Below are 24,323 nucleotides of genomic sequence, written 5' to 3' on the forward strand. Positions count from 1 at the left end.
TGTTTCTGACATGGACTCTGTTGCATGCTTTTTGATCACTTCCCTCTGGTAGGGCCACTGTGGGAGAGGATGAGCTCAGTCTGAATGAGACTTGAAGTGGTGGGGTGGGTTAGGTGGGAGGAGGAGTCTTTCCTGAAGGCTGTGGGAGGGAGGAGGGGGTAGGACTGGGAGGAGAGGAGGACGGGGACTACGATTGGGACGTAAAGTGAACAACTAAATAAATAAAGTTAAAAGTAAAAAAAAAAAAAAAATTAAAAAGAAGTTCAAGGTTATCCTTGGCTTCGTAGTGACTTCTAGGCCATCCTGCAAAAGCCAAGCGTGTCTGTGGAACAGGCAGTGAGATGGCTCTCGGTAAGGGTGCACGCTGCCAAGCCCGGCCATCGGTTTTGAGTCCCAGGTCCACACGGTGGAAGGAGAGAACTAACTAGAAAATTGTCCTCCGCCCTTAACACGTACATGCGCATACGCAAGTACATGAAATAAATGCATTGAAAAAGTAAAGCCTGCACTACCACTCTTGGATCAACTATAGACTGCCACCTCAGCACAACGGTCCGTTATTCCCAGCGCCGGAAGCTGGGTGGGGTGATGTGTCCATCATACAGGGTTCAGGAGACCAAGGCAGAGACCCCAGGTCCAGGCTGCTGTGCGCTATCTAGTAAGACAAACGATAGCAAACAAAAACAAATGACGGTGACAACAAAAACTAAAAGCCAAGAAACCCTGGCTGCAGAGATGGCTCAGTGGTGAAAAGCATTTGCTGCTCTTGGTGACCACTTGAGTTTAATTCTCAGTACCGACACCGGGCAGCTCAGAACTGCCTGTAACTCTAGCTCCAGGGACATCTAATGCTCTCTGTCACCTTCCATGAACACCACACACACAGGTGGCGCACACACATAAAAACAAAATTAGAGGTCATAGTTTATCAATGTAAGCATTACAAAGAACAGACAACACCACCCAGCAATGAGGTCAGCACCAGGAAATACTGCTGTGTCATTTCCTAGGTGACACTAATATAAAGAAAACATGAACATAAATAAGCATGTAAATAAAGCCATGTAAACATACACATGGACATATTTAGATGTGTAAATAAACTAATAGAAAATATGGGCATCAGCAGGGACTAAAAAAAGAAAATAAAAGTACATTATTTTTTAGGGCAGTAAGGCCTAGACTGGAAAAACTTATAAAAATTGTCCCATACTATATGTCTATACATTAGACATATAGTAATATTTACATACACACTGGACATATAATATTTAAAGGGTGTATGTTTACAGCCTTTAAAACATTTTTAACCAACATATAATTACATAGATGTGATTTTTTCCATTCATACACAGTTGTGTATGGATAAAGCAGGGCAGTTTGTCACCAAAAGCCTTATCTCTGTGACACTAAATCGTCCCAAATCCTCTCAGAGGAGTCTGTGTACATGTACCTGCACACCCCCGAGTCTGTGCCCAGCCATGAGCAGGTGTGTTGAAGGCTGACCCTGAAGGTCTTCCTCGGCAGCTTCCTCACTTTACTTTTGAGACAGGGTCTCTCACTGAACACAGAGCTCTCTGATTGGCTAGGTTGTCTGGCCCGCAAGTGCCAGGGCTTCTCCTGTCACTGTTTGGCTCGTGCTGGGATTGTAGGCAGGCGCCTCCACGGGGCTTTTCTGAGGGTGCTGGAGCTCAGGTTATCACGTGCAGTCCCTCTCGGAGTCACTTTGAGCTATGCATTATTGACCTCAGTCCAACTCTGCTGTGCACTTACTTCCTCTGGCTGTGACCTGCTGACATCCCACCTCATGTCCCCAGCTTTTGATAGCTACTAGTCTAGACTCCATTTCCATGAAATAATTAAAAAAAAAAATCTTAGGTCGGTGTGGTGGCGCATACCTGCAATCTCAGCACTCTGGGAGGCAGAGGCAGGTGGATTTCTGAGTCTGAGGCCACACTGGTCTACAAAGTGAGTCCAGGACAGCCACGGCTACACAGAGAAACCCTGTCTCAAAAGAAAAAGAGAGAGAAGAAGAAGAAGGAGGAGGAGGAGGAGGAAAAGGAGGAGGAGGAGGAGGAGGGGGATTTTTTGGAGACACAGTCTCTCTATGTAGTTCTGGCTGTCCTGGGGCTAGCTTCTTATTTAGACCAAGATAGCCCTGAATTCACAGAGATTCACCTGAATCTGCGCTGCCCACCCCCCATGCTGTGATTAAAGGCATACACCAGCACACCTGGCAAATGTATATACATATATTTATACACACACACACATTTGAGGCAGTCCCAGGCCTTCACTTCCATGTAGCTGAAGATGACAGGGTGCCTGACCATCTTGGCTCCATCTCTCAGGCAATGGGATTACAGGTGTGCAGGGCTGAGGGTGGAGCCTGGGGCTCCTTGCATGCCAGGCAAGTGCTCAGCCAACTGAGCTGCATTCTCAGTGCTATGAGATCAAACTTTTTGATTCCACACGTAAGTGAGCTCAGTTATATTAGCGCAAACTTTAAACACTCCTCCCAACATTGCAGAAGTACAGATTGTTTCTCATGGATTGTCACAGAGCCATCCAAGCCTTGTGCTTGGAGTCTTGTCAGGACCATTTTATCCTTCTAAGATTTGGGGTCCTGCTGAGTGTGGGGCTTGGGGCAAACTAACTTCTGTAAGGCTGAGTTACAGCTGCATGGTTTAAACGTCATCTGCAGACAGGCTGTTGATAAATTCTAGCACTGGGTTGTAGAGGAGAGCAGCAAGAAGACCTGGTCTCCCTCTGCCTCCCAGTAGTGAGTCACGGGCCTCTGCTGTTACCCACCCAGAACTTGGGCAAGAGAGCAGCCTCAGGGCTCACTGGACCTCCACCAGTCACAGTTCTCTTTGGTCACTCGGGAACTCTGCAACTCAGCTTGAACACCTTCCCTGAGGCTCAGTTTCCTCATCTGTAAAATGGGACAAAGCTTCAAGGACACAGTGATCTGTGGGTCTGTGATGAACACTGGTGCGTAGCAGCTGTGAAAACTGAACTTCCCAGCCTTTAGGCCACACAAGCAAGCGGCAACGTACATGGGTTCAGTTACCACTAAACTGTTTGGAAGAGGAAATGTGTTTGGAAACAATTTATACTTGACCCAGTTTATCCTCCCTTCTTTTCATGTGTGTGGAGTACGTGTGTGTGTGTGTGTGTGTGTGTGTGTGTGTGTGTGTGTGTGTACTCTCCAAGCATGCTGGTTAATGTTTCTTGTCAACTGGACTGGAGATGGAGTGCCCATAAGAGTGCAACCAGAAATGTGTAACTGAGGCAACAAGACCCGTCCTGAGTGTGGACAGCACTGGCTCACGAGCTGGAGAGAATAAAAAGGAGAGAGTAAGCTGAGCACGGCATCCATCTCTCTCTGCTTCCTGACTGTGGATGCCGTGACCAACTGCCTCAAGCTCCTGCTGCCATGACTCCCCAGCATGATGGACTGTGTGCCCTCAAACTGTGAGCCAAAACAAACCCACCTACCCACCCTTCTTCCTTCCTCCCGCCCGCCCTTCCTCCCTTCTTCCTTCTTTCCTTCCATTGTTTTTGCTACAGTAACAAGAGAAGTGACTAATATTCCAAGCCCTGCCTCTAACCTGAGATCGCTGGGGCAATCAGTTGTCTGAAGTCACACCGTCCTCACCTGACTTTGGCTCAATTGTAAAAGCCTGATGAGACTGAAGCAAAGTGATATGGAATTCGAAATCCACGGGGCAGCTGCACTGCAAGGGGATCACATAGCTTTTGCTGCAAAACAAGCACAAGAAGGAAATGGAACACACCATTTGTCTTAACTTTCTTCTAACTAACCTAGAAAGGGATAGACCTCAGGAAGCACAGCAAACAGCAGTAAGTGACACGGGGCCCCAACCCGCACTTCTGTCTCACGTTTGTTTTGAGATAGGCTCTCAAGTAGCCTAGGCTGGCATCAGACTTGCTGTGTAGCTAAGCATCTGCGTTCTGTTTCCAGTTGCTGTGACAAACGTCCCCTGAGAGAAGTGACTTATGGGGGAATGGATTTATTCAGCTCACAGTGCCAGGGTGTTGCCATTGCTGTGGAGAAACTGAGGGAGCAGGATCTTGAAGCAGCTACACCCACAACTAAGAGCAGAGCAACTAAGTAATGCATGCTTGCTTGTGCTCAGCCCTCTTGCTCCCTCTTGCACAGTTCAGGATCCAATGTCCAGGGAATGATGCCACCCACAGTGGGCAGGCCTTTCCATATCAGTTAATATAATCAATATAATCCTTCATAGACACATCCACTGGCCAATGTGATCTAGACAATCCATCACTGAGACCCTCTTCTCTGGCAATTCCAGATTGTGTCATGTTCACACTTAAAACTAACCATCACACCAAGGATAATGAGTTTCTGGGCTTCTTTTCTTACCACTTGAGTGGTGGGATTACAGGCATACAGCACCAAATGCTACTTGTGCGGTGCTGAGGATGGAACCCAGGGCTTTGTGCCCATGGTAGGCACACGCTCTACCGAATGAGCTCCATCCCTGTTCACATGCTCGGGAGAACTCCACTGTAAGTGGAACTGCTGGCTTGCAGGAGTCTGCCTCATTGGCAGGTACCAACCTGACCTACTCATTTGTGTAGACTTCACCAACACACACTTGTCTGGGCCTTACCTGCCGACACTAGGCTTCCTCGGAAGGGAGAGTCGTATGTAGGAATCTCATCAATATCCCAGACACTCTCTCTCTCTCATACACACACTAAATGCTCAATAAATATTTGGTTTTCAGTAACCATTTAGGAGACTGTAAGTGTGGCTTTTAAAAGTATGTCCAGAGCATTTTTACTGGGCTTTGAAATTCATTATCTTTCAATAATCTGTGAAATATGTAAAACAGTTCAAATATAAGTATTTTTAAGCTTTTTATTGGTTCTTTCTGAATTTTACATCATGCACTCCAATCCCACTCATTTCTCCCTTCTCCTGTATTTGCCCTCCTCCCCACAGAGAAAAAATAATCTTGTTGTGGAGGCTATAGTGTGTCTCAGTGTGTCCCACAAGTATACCCTTTTGTCCACACTTTTTTTTGCTTGCAAATGTTCATTGCTATGACTCTCCAGCCTGGTAAGAGGCCTCTGGCTTCTGCTGCTCTTTCAGTACTGGAAGCTCCCTGGCACTCCTCTCGGATATCCTGTTGTTTCCCTGCGTCATGGAGATCCTGCCGTTTTGGATCTGTAGGTCCAGCTCCTTCATGCACCCCAGCAGTTCACTGACAGGATTGATATTGTGGTGGGCCAATGCAAAGCCCTGGGCCTGGGCCTGAGGGGCATCTGAGCTAGTCAGCCTGCCACCTCCCCGTTCTCGCGCCCTTGGGGCTGGCTCGCCTGCAAGCCCTATATCCAATGCCAGCTCTTGTCTGGTGCACAGGTGAAGTGCAGGGCCGCCCTCCCGAGTGTCCCAGCCGGTGAGGGACATGGCTGGTTCTCCCACTCTCATAACCTGGGGGCCAGCTCTCCCATCTGCCACAGATGGTGAAGGGCGAGGGAAGGGAGGAGAGTATCCTTTTCTCTCTGCCATGGCCCAGCATACAGAAGGCGAGGCCAGCTCTCCTGTGCTTGTGCCCTGGGCTGCAGCAGGTGGGGGGGGGGCAGGGCTAGCTCTCCTGCTCTCGTGACCCCAAATGTAAATATTTTTAAGATTTATTTATTCATCACTATGCTCTATAAACTATTTCCAAAGAAATAAAACATTACCGGTTGACAGTCCTTATTTATCTCTGTTCCCTCTTTTGCAGGGGTGACCAGTACCGAGTACCCTCTGTTTAAAAGTTCTACGTATTTAGTGATATCACTATGAGCAGACTTCTGGCATGCCTGTGAGGACTGGGTTAACTGGGGAGGGAAGACACCCCTTTCAGGAGTCCAGGAGTGGACTCAATAGAGAGAAGGACAGCTGAGCATGGCATCCCTCTCTCTGCTTCCTGAGCATGGGTGCCTTGTCAGAAGCTGCCTCCTGCTCCTGCCTTCCCACCATGAAGAACTGCGCCCTAGAACTGTGAGCCAAAACAAACCATTTCCACGTTTCTTTTTATCAGTTTTTTTTTTAAAAAGTTTTTTTTGTTTTTGTTTTTGTTTGTTTTTTGTTTTGTTTTGTTTTGGTCACAGCATCTAGAAAAGTACTGACTAGATAAGGCTGTCTAAGGCCTTCTTGCCCCGACTGTTCCCCATCTTATCTAAAACACAAGGCAGATCAGCTGAGCAGACACTCTGCTGGGTGTTGGCCACTCCGCCCCAACTGGTCAGCCTGAACTAACATCCTTTGTCGATGGGTGTTGGTGATGGCTCATTGCTATCCACAGGTGGTCTGTGGGGGTAAGGCAGGGAACTATGACTCACAGTCAGCCCCCACAGGGGTCAGCTCAAAGCTGTCCCAGCGAGGCCCTCAGTCCTGTTCAAGGCTCTTCTGATAAATGCCACTTGGCTGAATGTCTTTGAACTGAAACACTTCCCCCCAAACTCTCTTGGGGTCCTTCCTACTGGTGATAAATGGCCCCTTTTCGATGAACTCCTAAGCTCTGATAATTCTCAGAAAAGGTGTTGAGGTATTTGTTTAGTGATGATTAGCAGAAGCCAAGTTCCTGATGCTCTTGCCAGCCTGGAAAAATAAACAGTTCCTTAGGGGAACGAAATTCTGAGCACCATGATTCAGAGAGCACCAGACTGAGGCAAGTCACCCGGGCTTGGGGGGGGGGGCTGCACTCCAGTTTCAGCTGTTTCTTTATCAGAATCAAGGCAGTGTGGATGGTGGGGCTAGCCTGCAGCTCATTAACAAGCGCTCGCTTATCAGGACGATTGGCTGGTTGTTGGATTTTTAAAAGTCTTAACATTTATTTATTTTTATTGTTTGTGCATGTGTTAAATCCCTGCATGTATGTATGTGCACCATATGGATGCTGGGAACTGAACCCCACTCTTCTGGAAGAGCAGCAAATGCTTTTAACCTCTGAGCTATCTCTCCAACCACTTATTTCACTTCTAAATTATGAGTGTGTGTGTGTGTGTGTGTCTGTGTGTCTGTGTTGATGTTTACATGAGTGCAGGGCTCTGTGAGATCCCATGGAGCTGGAGTTACAGATGGTTGTCAACTGCCACATGTGGGTGCTGGAAAATGAACTTGGATTTCTGCTGTATGAACCCTTAACCAAAGAGCCTTCTCTCCACGCCTATATGACTGCTAGTGTTAACTGACAATCTGGCTCAGTCTAGAATCACCTGAGAGGCTGGCCTTGAACTCACAGAGCTATTCCTGCCTTTGCCTCCAGAGTGCTAGGATTAAAGGCATGCACAGCGATGCCTCCAGCTGTGTAGAATTATCTTGATTATGTTAATTAAGAAAGGGAGGTGTAAGAAGGTTCTCTTCAGAGAGTAAGAATCTGAGCCATCTAAGAGTATAAAACAAACAATCGTGGAGAAAGCAAGCTGAGCACTAGTGGACTTGGAACTGTGAGCCACCTCGGCTCTATCTCCCTTAAGGTGCTTTTGTTAGGGTGTTTTACCACAGCAACAGGAAAAGGAACTGAGACGATTATCATATGTGAGGTCCTGGGTTCAAGCTCAGAACTAGAAAAAAGAAGACTGAAGTTGGAATCAGTGTTTGCTGAGAGTGGTGGTGCAAATCTGTAATCTTAGTACTTGGCAGGCAGATGCAGGAGGAGCAGAAGTTCAAAGCCAGCCTGGGAAACTTTTTGAGGCAGCATATTAAATAAACAAATAAACATGTCTCGGCACTGGAGACATGTTTAGCCTGGTAAGAGTGTTTTGAGTTCAAATACCCAGCACCCACCTAAAAAGTTGGATGACACTTCAGGGTACCTTTAACTCTAGGCTGGTGGCGGGGAAAGTGGTTAAAGGATGCGGTGGGGAGGGGCCTTGTTGCTGGCTGCCAGCCTAGCTCCAGGGGATCAGGGAGAGACCCTGACTCAAGGGAGTAAGGTGGAAAATGGTAGAGCAGGAAACTTGATATTCTCCCTGGCCTCTGTACACACACACACACCTAAGCTAAATACCTACTGATAAATACATTAAAACTGACCTACAGTGAAGAAAATGACCTCATTCTCGTTATTCCTCAGAAGCAAATAGGACCTTGAGTCAGAGTTCTATAACTTACAAGAATCAGGTAATTAAAACAGAAAGTTAGTGCTCTGGGAGGTAATCTTAACTTTTATTCTCTGTACTTTATTACATAATCATTTCATCAATTCTGTTAGGACTGCATATAAAATACCATTGAATACTTTAGAAGATCACTTCTTGCTTTTACATAAAATACAACATAAATTTTTTTTTAAATACTAAGCCTTTGTATTATGTGCAGAAGAGAATACAAGTCTACCTTGTAGAAAGTAAATATGGGAGGGGAGGGATGGGGTGTGGCTCAGTTGGTAGAGTGCCTGCCTAGCATATATGAGGTCCTGGGCTCCATCCCCAGCAACCCTAGCATCCAGGAGCACCAGGTAGGAGGATCAAGGTCATTCTCAGTTATTCACTGAGTCTGATATCAACCCTACATGATAGCTACATGATGGCGTGTCCTAAGGAAGGAAGGATAAGAAGGAGGAAAGCAAGGAGTGAGTAAGGAAGAGAAAGGGGAGGATGGAAAGAAAAGAGAGGAAGGGAGAGAGAATAAATTCAAATTTCTCTCATCCCATCTCTGATTTTTTTTTTTTTTTAGAGTGAACTTATTGAAGATGACTTATAATCAAATAAACTGTTTAAAACTCTCAGTGTCTGGAGAGTGTCACCAACAGACCTATTTACCATAATAGGATTTGGCTCCTTTGCCAGAGAACAAGGGCGAGGGACAATAAGCATGACAAATGTGTGCTATTCCGCAATGGCTGGACCCAGCAGTCAGGACAACTTAACTGTTAGTTATTATGTTTCATAAAACTGTAGGGAAAGGCCTGGGGAGATGGAGCTGGCCAAGTAGTTGCCTTGCAAGTGTGAGAACCTGAGTTAGAACCCCACAACCCATAATAAAAAACTGAGCATAATGAAAATGCACACTCACAAATGCATACACACACAGAGGCACACATACAGAGATAGATGGAGAGAGAGAGCTAGAATTGGGGGCTCACTCATATGACCTTATGTAAATCTAGTTACAAATCCCATCTCCATCATGGGAACTGGACCTTGGACATGCAGGATTAATGTCCTTCTAAGTGGAATCCCACAAGGGAGCCTTCACAAAGACCAGGTCATGCTGGGCCCAGAACTATCAGAGATGCTGTTAAAGTCAAAGATAGTGATTTCACACTTTATATGCTTACATTAGAAAAACATTAAAACATTAGTGTTAACATTTAATATTAAAAGTCCATTTTCTATAATGAAATGACTGTTTTTTAAAAAATTTTATAAATATTGCAGAAGAATTTGCAAATAAATAAAAACATCACACACCAAGATTAAGCACACCCAAAGTCTACACAACCCAATGAACTTCCACAGTTAGAATTAGCACCAAGACCAAAAATTCCATGACAGAATTAGAACTAGAGAGATATTAGCTTTACATTATCTTTCATAACTTGGATCTATCTCCTTCATTCAGCCTACCTTCATCCCCTTACATCGAGCTTTTCTTGGCCTCTTTTTATGTTATACTTTATCCACAAGCACGATTGCTCTCATATGTACATATATTACTGACTAGATTCCACCTGAGAGAGAACGTGGATATATTTTTTTTTCTGAGATTATGTGATCTTGCTTAATATTATACATCTAAGCCTATCCATTTTCCTGCAACATTTAAAATTCATTTTTAGAGGTGAATAGCATTTCACTTTACATGTATATGCCAAAATTTCACTATCCATTCACCTGTTGATGGACAAGCTGGCAGATCCCAGTTCTTTTAATAGTAAACAAAGCAGCAATAAAGTGCAGTACAATTCCCCTATGATGGGCTCCACTATGTTCTGCTACAACAAAAAGCTTTTCACGTGCCACCCATAAACACAAGAGTCTCTGAACTCAGCAGAATTGTTGTGTTGTGTGACACGTTTTGTGTTCAGAGGCTTTAGTGAGCACACACTATCTGCTTGCAACAGAGGCAAGAGCAGCCCAAGAAACATTTCCTAACACCGAGCCTCATGACACATTTGATTTTGATTCATTTTTGGTCTTCATTTGGAAGACTTTCACTGTTTCCAAAGTTTTTACAGCCCACATGTGCAATTATGAGCAGAAGTTTAAGATGCCAGAGAATAGCCTGCATTCAGTGAATTCACCTCTCCAGACTTGATAGAAGAGTTTTTTTTTTTTTTTTTTTTTTTCTGGGTATTGGAACAGAACTGAACTTAGAAAAAGAAGGGACCAGGTCCTAGGGAGATGGCTCCGTGTATAAAGTCCTGCTGTGCAAGCATGAGGACTTGATTCCCAGGACCCATGTAGAAGCAGGTGTGACCGGGTGTGCCAGCTCTGGGAGAGGGGAGACAGGAGGGTCACAGGGCTTGTCTGGGGTCACAGCAAGCTTCAGGTTCAGAGGAACATTGTCTAAAGGAATAAGGGTGTGGGAGAGAAGGACCTCTCAGCACCAACCTTCAGCACACATGAGTACATGGACACAAACATGAACACACCTGCACACACACACACACACACACACACACACACACACACACACACGTGCTCGCCACATAAGCCACAAAGTAGGCAGAAGTGACATGACATCAGTTATCTGTAGGAACAACATACAGCTTATTCACACCCCACAAGCACCTTCAGATGTGGGGTGGAAGCTCAGTGGTTGGAGTACCTGCCTAGCATGTGTGACGTTCTGGATTCTAATCCCAGCACCAAATCCAAAAAACTATGCTAACATTTCCTATTTAAAAATTTAAACATGCCACTCTGCGGCATTCAGTACACCACACTGCTGTGCTTCCTTCAGCAACCTACAGGACTGTTTAAACCCCACCCCTGCTACACACGTCTCCATGTCTCCCTCCCCAGCCACTGGTAGCCATGTTTACATCCGTCCCCAAGAACGTGACGACTGTAGTTCCTTTGACTAGAATCTTACAGTAGGTGTTCCTTTACAAACTACTTTGCAAGCATAGAGACCAGTTCGGATCCCACACCCAGGTAAAGAGTTGGGTGTGGTGGTTTGCATTTTTAATCATGGTGCTGAAAAGGCAGAAACAGGCGGACCCCTGAGGCTTGCTGGTCAACCGGCCTTGTGGAACCATGGTGACAGAACCTATCTCAAAAGCAAGGTGGCTAGCTACTGAGGAAGGACCTCCTTACACAGGTATAAACGTTTATCGGCAACCCTCCCACCGACCAGTATAGATCATAAACTATAGTTGCCTGAACATACACACGAACACCTAACTGCTAAATTCACGCAACACAAAGTTCTTAATACATTTGAAATTGTGCATTTGGTGGCAAACAGTTCTTTACAGGCCTAGAGGAGAGGGTTTGCTAGAGGGAGGATGGGGCAGGGATGAGGGCTCAGCTGGATGGAAGGAAGATGAAGATGAAAGGCCTCCTGCAGGGTGTTGGCTTTTTCGTATGAAGAAAAACAGAGCACTCACTGGGGGAAGCTACGAACTTCACTAAAAGCTGTGAAGAGCAGCTTCCTTTTGACTAGCTTGGAAGCGACCACATGCTGACTGGATTAAAACCACAGTTCCTCCCAGCCAAAGAGCCTTAATAGCATTTGACTGCCATAAGCAGGGCACCCTGCTGTCAGTCTGCTTGTCCTTGTCGCTATCAAAAGACTTATTCTTTGTTGGAATGAAAAATAAGTATTTCTTTTATGTATGTAAAATATAGATTCTCTTTTGAATCATAATTACATCAGTTTTTCCTTGTCCTCTCTCTCCAAACCTTCCATGTCCCTCCCCAACTCTCTTTCAAATTCATGGTCTCTGTAACACGTGTGGTTGTGTGTGTATTCATAAATATATAAATATAACCTGTTAAGTCTGTATAATATTACTTGTATGTGTGTTTTCAGGGTTGACCATTTGGTATTGATAACCAACTGGTGCTCTCTTCAAGGCTGTCCACTTTCTCTACAGCTCTTCAATATAGTACTAGAAGTTCTAGCTAGAGCAATAAGACAACTAAAGGAGATCAAGGGGATACAAATTGGAAAGGAAGAAGGAAAAGTATTGCTATTCGCAGATGATATGATAGTGTACATGAGTGACCCCCAAAAATTCTACCAGAGAACTCCTGCAGCTGATAAACTTCTTTAGCAAAGTGGCTGGATACAAGATTAATTTTAAAAAAATCAGTAGGCCTCCTGTACACAAATGACAAATGGGCTGAGAAAGAAATTAGGGGAACCACACCCTTCACAATAGCCACAAATAATATAAAGTATCTAGGGTAACTAACCAAGGAAGTAAAAAACCTGTACGACAAGAATGTCAGATCTCTGAAGAAAGAAAGTGAAGAAGATACCAGAAGATGGAAAGATCCCCCATGCTCATGGATTAACATAGTGAAAACAGCCATCTTACCCATGGAAAACTACAGATTCAATGCAATCCCCATCAAAATACGAACACAAATTTTCACAGACTTTAAAAGAACAATTCTAAACGTCATATGGAAAACAGAATAGCTAAACAATAGCTAAAACAATTCTCTACAATAAAAGATCTTCTGGAGGTATCTCCATACCTGACCTCAAGCTATACTCCATAGCAATAGTAATAAAAACTGCATGGTATTGGCAGAGAAATAGGCTGGTCGATCAATGGAATCAAATCAAAGACCCAGAAATAAGCCCAAACACCTATACACACCTGATTTTTGGCAAAGGAGCCAAATTTCTTTCCCTTTTAAAGTAGAACAAGGGAAACGAAAATACCTCTGGTTTTGAAACAGCTGTTTGTAAGAATGTGGCTAAGAAACTGGGGCCATAAATAATAGAAGACAGATGTTCACGAAGCTACAGCTGTGGCTGGATGTAGCTTTCCTGACAGGATGCTTCCCAGCACACAGGAAACCCTAGGTTCCATTCTTAGCACCACACAAACCAGGCTCGGTGGTGGCACACATCTGTGTCCTCAGGGAGTCTGAAGCTAGCCTGGGCTACAATGTGACAAAGAAAGAAAGGACAGAAGGAAGAAAGGAAGGAATTTAAGTCACAGTTCTGGGAGCTAGCAGCTACTCCTTCATCCTGACTATTTGATAAGCACTCAGATATCATATTCTAAAAAGCACATTGAATGCACGCCTGTGTGTTTGTATGCCTGGTGTGCATTCATTCGAGCTGTGCGCACGTATCACATGTCCTGTGTGCAGTAATACTGATCTGGGATGTTGCAGCCACACTGACCAACTGGCTGCTAGAGTAACGTTAGTGTGGAAATAGCAGACATATGAAGCAGGGAGGGAAGAGCATCCGGACACCACTCTGAAGGTCCAGGCACTGTCGCTCAAGCACTGGAAACCATGCACGCTTCCCTTTGCTCCAGGAAGGAACGTGCTTTGGGTAGACACTGATATTCTTTATGCCATGTTCTTAAATATTAGGCCTAGCAATTTATCCATGAATACTGTGTCAGTGTGTGTGCGTGTGTGTGTGTGTGCAAGCCCTAAGGACCCCCTGTCTCTACTTTCCTGGTGCTGGGATCCCAAGCGTAGGTGCTACCATACCTAGCATTTTGACATAGGTTCTAGGGATCTGAACTCAGGTCGCCATGTTTCACAGCAAGTACTTTACGGGCTGAGCCATCTCTCTAGTCTTTGTGATATCTTCTCTAATGATAAAGGTCATCAAGACTTGGTATGTGACACTAGCTGGGCTGTTGAAGCATAAATACTGAACAAATGAATCATTCCAAAAGTTTATAGACTGGATGAACCTAGCTTGAAAAGTGTTCTAACGCCAACAGCCCCTGATGCACACATTCATTTGGTTTTGGAACATATCATAAATTTAGGCCATTTTACCCATCATGCAAAGTGACTGAACAGCATTCACAATGTGTATGGGAAAAGAGAGAGTTTTTTTAAATTTAATTTAATTTTTTTATAATTTTTATTTATTTATTTTTTATATTAATCACAGGTTATTTACTTTGTATCCCAGCCATAGCCCCCTCCATCATTCCCAAGTGTTGGAGTTTTAAAGCTAGGTTTCCTTTGCTTTCTCCAGGATCGTTATGTCCAGAACTTTGGAGAAAGACAAAAAGAATGTTAACTCAGGTCCTCAGGTAGAAGTCCCCGTGGTCGGCTCTCTGAGGTTGGCACCCACGTCTGCTGAGTGAAGGGGCAGGGAGATCCTGAGGGTTTAGAGTGGCAATGGTTTTCTTTCTCACTAAGATTCAGAAAAGGAGACTGGACAGAGATGGACAACTAGATTGATACGCATACAGTCAAAGTGTCTTAAACCAAAGAAATTCTAACTGCAGAGGAGGGGAGAATTGTTCAGCTAACAAAACCACAGGTGCTTGACAAATGACAGAGAGAGAGAGAAGGAGAGAGAGAGAGAGAGACAGTGAGTAGGTGCGCACCTGTGTAGCAGCTAGAGGTCAACCTTGAATATTGCTCCTCACCCTTTTTCTTTCTTTCTTTTTCTCTTTCTTTTTGTTGAGACTGGGTCTCTCACTGGCCTGGAGCTTACCAAGTAGGTTAGGCTCTCTCTTAGTCACTGTTCTATTGCTGTGAAGAGACACCATGATCAAGGCAACTCTTATAAAAGAAAACATTTAATTGGGTACTGGATTACAGTTTCAGAGCTTTCGTCCATTATCATCAAGGCAGGAAGCCTAGCAGCATACAGGTAGACATGATGCTGGAGGAGACAAGACCTTTCTACATCTCGATCAAAGGCAACCAGGAGGAGGCTCTGATTCCACACTGGGTGGGGCTTGAGCATGGGAAACCTCACCACACACACACTTCCTCCAACAAAGCCACACCTCTTCAACAAGGCCACACCTCCTAATAGTGCCACTCTCTATGGCCAAGCGTTCAAACACATAAATCTATGGGGATCAAACCTATTCAAGCTGGTTGACCAGTGAGCCCCAGAGATCCTTCCGTTTCTCTGCCTGCACAGCTCTGAGATTACAAATGCACACAACTGTATTTGTTTCTTTTCTATTTCTGTGACAAAACACCATGACCAAAATAACTTGTAAAAGAAAGTACTTAATTAGGCGTGTGGCTTCTGAGGCTTAGAGTTCATGATGGTGAAGAAAAGGCATGTTGGCACAAACTGAGAATGCACATCCTGGTGCATGTGCAGGAGGCACAGAGGGGCACACTGGGAATGGTAACAGTCTTCCGAAACCTCAAAGCTCATCCCCAGTAACCTACCTCCAACAAGGCCACACCTCCTAATCCTTCCCAAACAGATCCAGTATCTGGGGACCAAGCATTCAAGCATACAAACCACCAGAACCCAAACCAGCTTTTATAGGCGGCTCCTAGGGAGTGGCTCAGGTCCTCATTCCCTGTGAGGCAAGCGGATTACAAGTAAACCACCTCTTCAGGCCATGATAATTTCTTTCATCAAAATACTGATTTTGAGATGTAAACTAACTGCTGTCCCAGAGGCCCAGATAGAATCTGAAATAAAGGATCATTTCCCCAAGGTAAAGTCATCATGATTGACATAAGAAACACATTGTTATTGTTCATTTTGTATATATAAAAAAACCATCGTGTTGTGCCAAATCAGTATGCCAGCCATTTTTGCCTTCTCTCTATGCTGGCATCTTTCTGGAGAGCTGTATATTCAGAACTCCTTCTTTTCTTTGGTCTTTTGAATGTGCTGTTATCCTTGCCAACGTGGGGACACTTTAATAAAATACTGATGCTTTTTAAACTTTACCTTGAGTCTGAGACACATAAACAGTCCTTAGTATGAAAAATAATCTTTCTCCTGACAATCGAAGCTCTTCATGAAGATGGGTTTGTAGCCTTCTTCTGATGTGTTTGCTGCGACCTGCTGCAGCTGGTTTTCAGAGCCTCCCCGAAGGGCTGAGTCGCCGAAGAGCAAGCTGGGCTTGGCTGTTGTCTGAGTTATCAGTCTTTTCTGTCAGCACTGGCTGGAGGACACACTATTCCCGTGCAGCCGCTCTAAAAGCCAGGGGCAGACAACACATTCTGACATTGCCATTCCCACACCTAGTGAGCCATGAAGTTCAACACCTGTATTAGTTACATTTTTCATTGTGACAACAGCAACTTAAGAAATGGTTAGCTCTGGCTCTTGCTTTGAGGAGACAGACCATCATGTCAGGGCAGGCATGGTGGCAGAAGCTTGAGGTGGCTGGTCACGTGGCATCCACAGATGGGACACTGGTGCTCTGGTCCCCTTCTTCTTTGTGCTGCACACATTCCGGGTGGCTCTTCCTCAGTTAACTCAACAGACATGCCCAGAGTTCTGTTTCTATAGTTAGTCTAAGTCCTGTCAGGTCGACAATGAAGAGGAACCATCGCAAGTTATCTATAGCTCACTAGTTGGTTGGTCATCAGCGGTTACTTGGTGCAAGGAAGATGAAATGACAGGAGAACACAGTCAGTGGCTTCAGCTAGCTTTGTGGTGCCAGAAAGACATTTGTTTTATTTTTTGAGACAGGGTCTGGTGTAGCCCAGGCTGGCCTTCAATTCACTATACAGCTGAAGATGGCCTTAAACTTTCCTCTTCCTGCCTCTACCCACTTAGTGCTGAGCTTGCAGGTGCATATCATAACACACAGCCAGAAAGACGGTGCTGCAAAACTATAGAGAGACCAGTTAACACAAGCTTTTCAGAGCCAGGAGAGTGGAACGGAATTTCCAGATCTAATGCGAGCATCTTATTTATCTTGGTACATAGAAAGAATAAGATTGCATTGCACTGACGATACTCTAGGGCATAGCTAGTGATTATCCAGCTTCCTGTGTGGGAAGTTTATGTATGTTTATGTATTCGGATGTATGTGTTTGTATGTATATGGATGTGGATGTGTGTGTGCGTGTGTGTGTGCACACATGTGTATGGAGCCCAGAGGGCTACATTGGTGTCTCCTCTACTGTTCCACCTTATTTTTTGGAGACAGTCTCTTACTGAGCCTGGAACTCACTGATTTGGCTGACTGGCTGTCCAGTATGCTCCAGAGAGCCTCCTATCTACAGTTTCCTGGTGCCAGGGCCATGGCACACACCTAGCTTTTTATGTGGTACTGAGATCTAAATTGAGGCCCTCATGCTTGTGCAGCAAACACTGACTCACTGAGCCACTCACCCAATCCCACGATCACCGTATTTCACAGGCCAGCAGAGTTGAGTTCATCTGGTTGCAAACTGCAAAGTAAGCCTGCCGAGGAATACAGAACTTCAAGGCCTCTGGGCACAGCGACACTGTTTGACTTAGGGATGTTGGACAGACACAGGAATGCAACTTTTTTATTTACAGAGCCTGTCAGTGTGCATTTTAGCAGATCTTAAGCCACCAAAGTTGTTTATGGCTAGCTGGCAAGTATTCTCATGGCATTTTGTCTCAGGAAGGAAAACTTAACAACGGTCAGATCCAGCCATACAAAATATGTAGATGATGAATGTGAACAAGTCCATTGTGCGACCCAGAGGAAGATGGATGGAGATGCTGTCCAGGCTTCAGAGAGGCCTCGGTCAGACCACAGTTGTTCCACTCAAGAACACCCCACAGTAAAAAAGCCACGTGAGTGACCCCAACACAAACCCTCAACTCTGAAAATTCGGTCCAAAATCCTTTATGTGCAAAGGGGAAGACAGACTCCTTCGAGTCTACCTGCCCTGGTTGGCTGCGGCTGTCAGCTTGGCACAGCCTAGGGTCTTCTGAGAGGAGAAGCCTCAATGGAGTAACTGTCTGGCTCAGGTGGGCCTACCAGCGTGTTTCTGGGGGACTGTTTTAATTGTTAACAGATATAGGAGGGCCCAGCCCACAGTAGGTGGCACCATGCCTAGGCAGATGATCCTGAACTGTATGAGAAAGCCTTTGAGCTGAAAGCCAGCCTTAGGGCCAGCTAGCACCCAGCATCCCTCATGGCTCCTGCTGCAGCTCTTGGCTGTGAGGTGAGGGTCTTATCTGGAGGTCATGCTGTATGGAGCAGCAAACAGCTCTGCCTTCAAGTTCCTGCCTTGACTTCCTTCAGGGATGAGTTATGACCTGGAGTCCTAAGCCATTATAAACCTTTCCCCTCTTTGGTGATTTTGATCAGAGTATTTGATTCAGCAACAGAATAAAACCAGAATCCTGCCTTTTGTGGATTTATGTCTTTCCATTGCTTTTCCACGACTTCATAAATGTAGAGTGGTTCTCCTCTGGTAGAAGAAATGGTTGTCTTACTGAGACATCTTAAGAAAACACATACATGGCACTCGGAAGATGGCTCAGTTGTTAAAGTGCTTTCCCTCCTAGCATGAGGACCTGACTTTGATCCAAGAATCCACATAAAAACAGAAAAGAGGCGTAAGACACTGGCCCTGTGAAAGCCTGGCTTGAGAATCCTCCATTACTCTTCCGCTTTAGTCTCTGTGCCTGACGCCCAGTAGGTTTGCAGGGTAGGCAGGGTGCACAGATTTGTTAAAGGGCGCAGTGATGGTCAATGCTCATTGCCAACCTGGCAGGATCTAGAATCCCAAGTAGAAGACCAGCTTCTGGGCACGGCTGTGAGAGAGTTTCAAGACTGGGTTAACTAGGAGGGATGTTCCACCCAGAATGTGTACAGCGCTACCCATGGTCTGGAGTCCTGTGCTTGACAAAAAGGAGGAAGCGAGCTGAAACCCACCTTCATCTCTCTGTTTCCTGACTGGTCATATGTGAGCAGCTGCCTCATGCTCCTGCTGCCATGCCTTCCCCTCAAACTGTGAGCCAAGGTCAACCTCCCCTCCTGTCCTTTTCTGTCACAGCAGTAACATAGAGAAAAGGTCTCCAAGTCTTGTCTCTTTTACCTGCTTCTCTGTCTGCTCTAGGCTCTGCCTGGAATCTGAGGGATGCTGGCGCAGTGCTCTTATCAGCCTCCGGAACTAAGGGCTGAACTAAGCTCTTCTTTCCAACTCACTGAGATTCTGGTATTTTTTTATAACAACAGAACTGAACTGAGACAGTACCTAACACATCAGACATTCAAGAAATGAATGAATGAATGTAATGAATGCTGACTAAAGAGCCCATCCAAATGATACATTGGAGCACTAAGGTGGTCTGGGACTCACACGCATCACTTTTAGAAAAACGCCTATTGGAACATATCGTTCTAGCAGCACATGGTTTGGACTGAGTGAAGCAAAGAGCCTGAGTGGTGAAATGTGGCTAAAGCGACTGTAAAGGCAGAAAGCCTTGGGAAGGTACCGCCTGCTGCCCGGATGTCGAGGAGAAAAATGGCGTGTTTATCTAGTAATAGATTCTTTTAAAAATATATTATACCATTATAAACAGTAACTCAATTAAGTAAATTGTTTAGCTGGATTTTTCATTCTGAATACAAATGAGACGCATTATTTGGAAAGGAGCTCGGGGGTGGCCTCCAGGAGGGCGGACATCTATTTCAAGGGCTGGTGACTGATGACCACAGTGTAAGGCAGGCTGTTTGTGCCACTTTCTGAGACGATTTTTCCTTCAACCCACAAGCCTTGCTTATCGCCCAAACGAGAGGTGGTTTACGAAAAGAAAGAACTCACGGGCAGGGGGTTCTCGGTCCCCGGCACACCGATTTTTGTAAAATGCCCAGTTTTGCCCACCTGTGGGATGCAGCTATTTATCTTACAAATCCAGCATGTAAGATAAACTCAGGTGCCCACACTTTAGGTGCCTGGGGCCCTTGTAGAGACCGGTTGGTCTGAGAAGGAAATGGTAAGGATAGAAGTGCTGAGAGGGAGAAGGAGAACGCACAGTCATGTGCCGGGAGATGGCACAGATGAAAGTGTGACCAGCCAGTTTCCTACTCCCACGGCTGTGCCTTCCCTGCCTGCTCTCATGTCTTCCTCACTATGACCAGCTCTATGCCTTGGACCCCTTTCCCCCTTAAGTCACTTTTGTCACAGTGAAAGAGGGAAGTGGCCAGGGGAGAGCCACACCGCTGGGGTGGAGAAATGACATTCTCAGGACAGTAGGTATTTCCCAACAGTGTAGGAGGATTTTGATTTTTTTTTTTTTTTACTTTAAAATGCTATTTTATTTTTCATTGAGCATGTCATACACATGTGCCATGACATGTGTGGGCAGGTCGGAAGACAGCCTGGGGGAGGGGCTCTCTCCTTTGACCATGTGGGTTCCTGGAGTTGCACCTGGTTGTCTGGTGTGGAAGCAGCTACCTCCATCCACTGAGTCCTATCACTGGCCCTGACTCCAGTGCTTTTCTTTTAGACACCAGCTTTCTCCACCTAAGTTGAGCTGAGTGTTGCAAGCTTTAAATGACCAATATGGCCAGTCTCTATGTGTAGCCAGCAGCTAAATACCATCTCCTTGACATCGCTAGGACAGACGGCACTATGTCTTCTGGTGCCTTTAGTATTTGCTGAAGGAATGAGACACAGAGAACCAGGGAGACAGGTCAATTGGTAAAGTGCTTGCCTTGCCAGGATGAGAAACTATGCTTGATCCCAGAACCCATGTCACAGAAAGCCAGGCAGGGAGGTGTGCGCCCTCGTAATCCCAGTGCTGGGGAGAGTGGAGATAGGCAGATCCTCAGGGTTCCTGGCCAGGTAGGCTAGCCTACTTGGCAAGTTCCAGGCCAATGAAAGACCCCTTCTCAAAAGAATAAACAAACAAAAAGTGACTGGAGCCTGAAGAACAAAGTCTGAGGTTATCTTCTTACACCCCTCGATACACAGACACAGACACAGACACACACGGACACAGACACACACACACACACACACTTGGATGAGATATAAACCGAACAACCACATCTGGAATAACTAGCCATCTCCTCAGCAGGAAGGTCAGAATCTGAGATCTGGTCTCACTTGCTTTCTCTTTTTCTAAAGAAGATGAGGAGATGGAAAGTCATGTGATCCAAGCTGGTCCCCCTCCTATCACTCTCTATTACAGGTTGGAATAGGCTGCGGTCTTGCCCGCCACGAAGAGTCTTATAAGAAGGACATCTCAGGTAGCAGAAACAGGACATGGGGAGAGCTAGGCTGTCCCAACCGATTCTGGATCCAGCCATACCTGGAGAGTTCAAATGACCCAACACACCCCCTTTCTTTCCTAACAGTATTTTGAACTGGGTTGTTTGAATTGTCTGGATCATGTTGTTTTGTCTTTTGTTGCTCTAAGTCCTGTCTAATTGAGGTTGAAAGTTGAACTTCATGAAACAAATCACAAGTCTTTGTTTTCCCGTGTGGAGTTGTTTGCATGTATTAGGGTGACATGCATGTGGTGTGTGCAGATACGCACCCCCATGTGCTTCTGTGTGGAAACCAGAGAAGGGTGCCAGGTGCCGGCTATCACTTGCCACCTATTCCCTTCAGACAGGATTTCTCTCTGAACCTTGTCCTGCTCTGCTTCCTGGCTTCTACGATAAACACCACAACCAAAAGCAACTCGGGGAGGAAAGGGTTTATTTCCTCTTACAGCTTACAATACATTACAAAGGGAAGCCAAGGAAGGAACCAAGAGGTAGAAACTGAAGCATGAGCTGAAGAGGCCCTGGGGGGCTCTGCTTACTGATTTGCTCTCTGTGGCGTCCTCCGCTTGCTTCCTGAGATACTCCAGGACCACCTGCCCATGAGTGACACCACCCACAGTGAGCTGCCCCCCCATCAGTTATTAATGATGAAAAAACCCCACAGGCTTGCCTTCAAGCCAATCGGATGAAGGCATCTTCCCAGATGGCTCTAGCTTATATCAACTTGACAAAAACAAACCAAAACAAAACAACAAAATAAAAAACCTCATCAGCACACTCAAGCTTGTCATTTTTGTCCTTGGCTGGCTAGCCGTGAAGACTCTGTGAATCTCCCTGTTTCCTTCAACTCTAGGACTTGGGTCACAGGTTCATGTGACCACACCTAGCCTTTTTTTTTTTTTTTTTGTGTACATGCAGCAATCAGTCTTACAAACTGAGCCTCTCTCCGGCCCCACTTGTATTTTTTTTTAATTAAAAAACGTATTTATGTGTATGTGTGCCTGACTGTGTGTATTTTTGCATGGGTGCCTATAAAGGTGAGAAGAGGGTGCCAGATCCCCTGGAGCCAGAGTTAAGGTGGTTGCTGGGATGTGGATGCTGGGAATCAACTCAGGTCCTCTGTGAGAGCAGCAAGTGTTCTCAGCTGTTGAGCCATCTCTCCAGTCCTCTGTTTCTCAACCTTTCATATCCTGTGACACCATACCAGTTCACTTTGGGAACTCACCTCTCTCCGAGCAGGACTTCTGACAGATTTATAAACGTGGGGAAGTCCAGGTCATTCAAGACAGGGTAGGCATGAACAGGAACAAGCAAGGTGTCGTCTCCCTGAAATCAGTAGGGGGAAAAGTTAAATTAAGTGTTTGGAAAACTATCATTTTGAAAGATCAACTTTTATTTTTAATCATGAAAAAGGTTCATCTTAGGAAACCTCGGTGCTTTAAGTGAGACATTGGAAATACTTTTCGAACATACATGTTTCGGACATTGCCTGCATGTCCATTTGCATGGGTGTGTGCACACAAATGGCAGCTCAAGGACAACTTTGGATGTCTCTGCTTAGGTGTCGTCACCATTGTGGACAAGGTCTTTCACTGGCCTGGGAGCTACCAAATGTGCTGGAATGGCTGGCAAGAGAGCCCCAGGGATCCATTGGTTTCTATCCCACCTCCAGCAATGGGAAGATGAGAACATGTCAGCATGGCCAGCATCTTTGAAGAGTGGACTCTAGGGTCAGACTCAGGTCTTCCTGCTTGCATGGCAAGAACTTTACTAACTGAGCTGTCTCTCAGCTTCTAAAATTCTCATTTCTTGGCCATGAACAAAGCACAAAAAATGTTTAACTGTGTCTTGCTGGAACAATGCTCTCTACTACCCATGAAAGCTAACGGTAATAGTCCCCTTGTGTAAAAACAAAAGGCTCTATCCACTCCTGCTTGGGAACTTACAAAGGAAGATATTATTTAGGGAACCAAGAGAAGACCTGGCACAGAATCACCTAGTCCACAGGAGCAAGTGGAAAGCCATTCAGCAGAAATAGAGCAAAAAGACCAATTCTAATTCATTTTAATTTGGTTGTGACCTTGAACAAGGTCATTGATTTCTCCAGGTTTGTTAAGTCCTCAACAAAGTGCATATAGACAGACATGCCTTCCCTTGATGATATCTTTAAAAATCAAAGCAGGCTATAGCCTTAAAATGTAAAAAGCACTGCATCAATATGAAGTATCTTTAGTATACTTATGACCATTTCCAGCTGCAGGAAATGTCCCCTGAGACTCTATACCCTGGTTTGACCCTGTATGAGGTCACATAGCTGAATATGGGATTATAAAACATTTGGTAATAATGAAGGTTTCTAAATGCACATCTGTCAAAAATCAATTCAAAAATCAAATGTGTGATGTTCCTAGTGATACTCACCCCTGGGTCACCTCTTGATGCCACTTTAGCTCTGATAAAGGACATGTACGCTTGCATCACACACGCCAAGACTCCAAACAATGACAGTCAACGCTGTCTGAGACACCATGGCTCAGATCCAAGACCCTCATGTACTATTAATGGCAGAGTTTTTATAAACTGTGCACATGAAGTAGTCTTCTCTTATAGGGACATAATGATTTAATTATGGAAAATGAGAATTTCGTTTTTATTATTCTGTTTCTCCTTAGCACTGAAGTTGCCTTCTTTTTCCTCTGTTACTCCTTGACGTGTATCAAATGTATCTTTGGATTGTATTATGTTAGCATATTCAGTTTTGTGCGTTTGCTTGCTTGCTTTTTAGTTATATTGCATATGTGTGTGGTGTTTGCACACGTATGTGTTGGCATGCATGCCTGTGAATGCATGACGAGGCCAGAGGGAGATGCTGAGTGCCCCGCTCTGTCACTGTGCCTTACTCCCTTGAGACAAGGTCTCAGTGAACACAGAGCTAGGCAATCCCAGCAATCCTCCTGTTTCTGTCACGGCACAGTGCTGGGGATACAGGTATACACATTCATGCCCGGGGTTCTACACGGGAAGCTGATCTCAGTGCTTTACCCACAGAGCTGTCTCCCCAGCCTTGGCTTCATTCCTCGCACAAGGTTTGTCTATTGAGCACAGAATGGCTTTGAACAGAAGACACTCTTCTGTGCTAAAATTACAGACCTAGGCCTTTTCAAAGGGAAACTGTCTCTAAGCCAGACC

General features: G+C 45.3%; 1 protein-coding gene across 4 annotated transcripts in view; it reads right to left on the minus strand.

Moving 5' to 3' along the window:
* Cfap221 (cilia and flagella associated protein 221) overlaps positions 1 to 24,323 on the minus strand; it is a 69,557-nt gene that overhangs the window by 31,163 nt on the left and 14,071 nt on the right. For all 4 annotated transcript variants that reach the window (XM_060371681.1, XM_021661723.2, XM_060371680.1 and 1 more), the window contains exons 8-9: positions 22,360 to 22,460; positions 3,662 to 3,765 (exon numbers count right to left, since the gene is read on the minus strand). In XM_060371681.1, coding sequence (XP_060227664.1) covers positions 3,662 to 3,765; positions 22,360 to 22,460 — 205 coding nt within the window. The remainder of the gene's footprint in view (positions 1 to 3,661; positions 3,766 to 22,359; positions 22,461 to 24,323) is intronic.

This window comes from Meriones unguiculatus, chromosome 18 (genome assembly GCF_030254825.1).
Source record: "Meriones unguiculatus strain TT.TT164.6M chromosome 18, Bangor_MerUng_6.1, whole genome shotgun sequence".
Taxonomy (NCBI): domain Eukaryota; kingdom Metazoa; phylum Chordata; class Mammalia; order Rodentia; family Muridae; genus Meriones; species Meriones unguiculatus.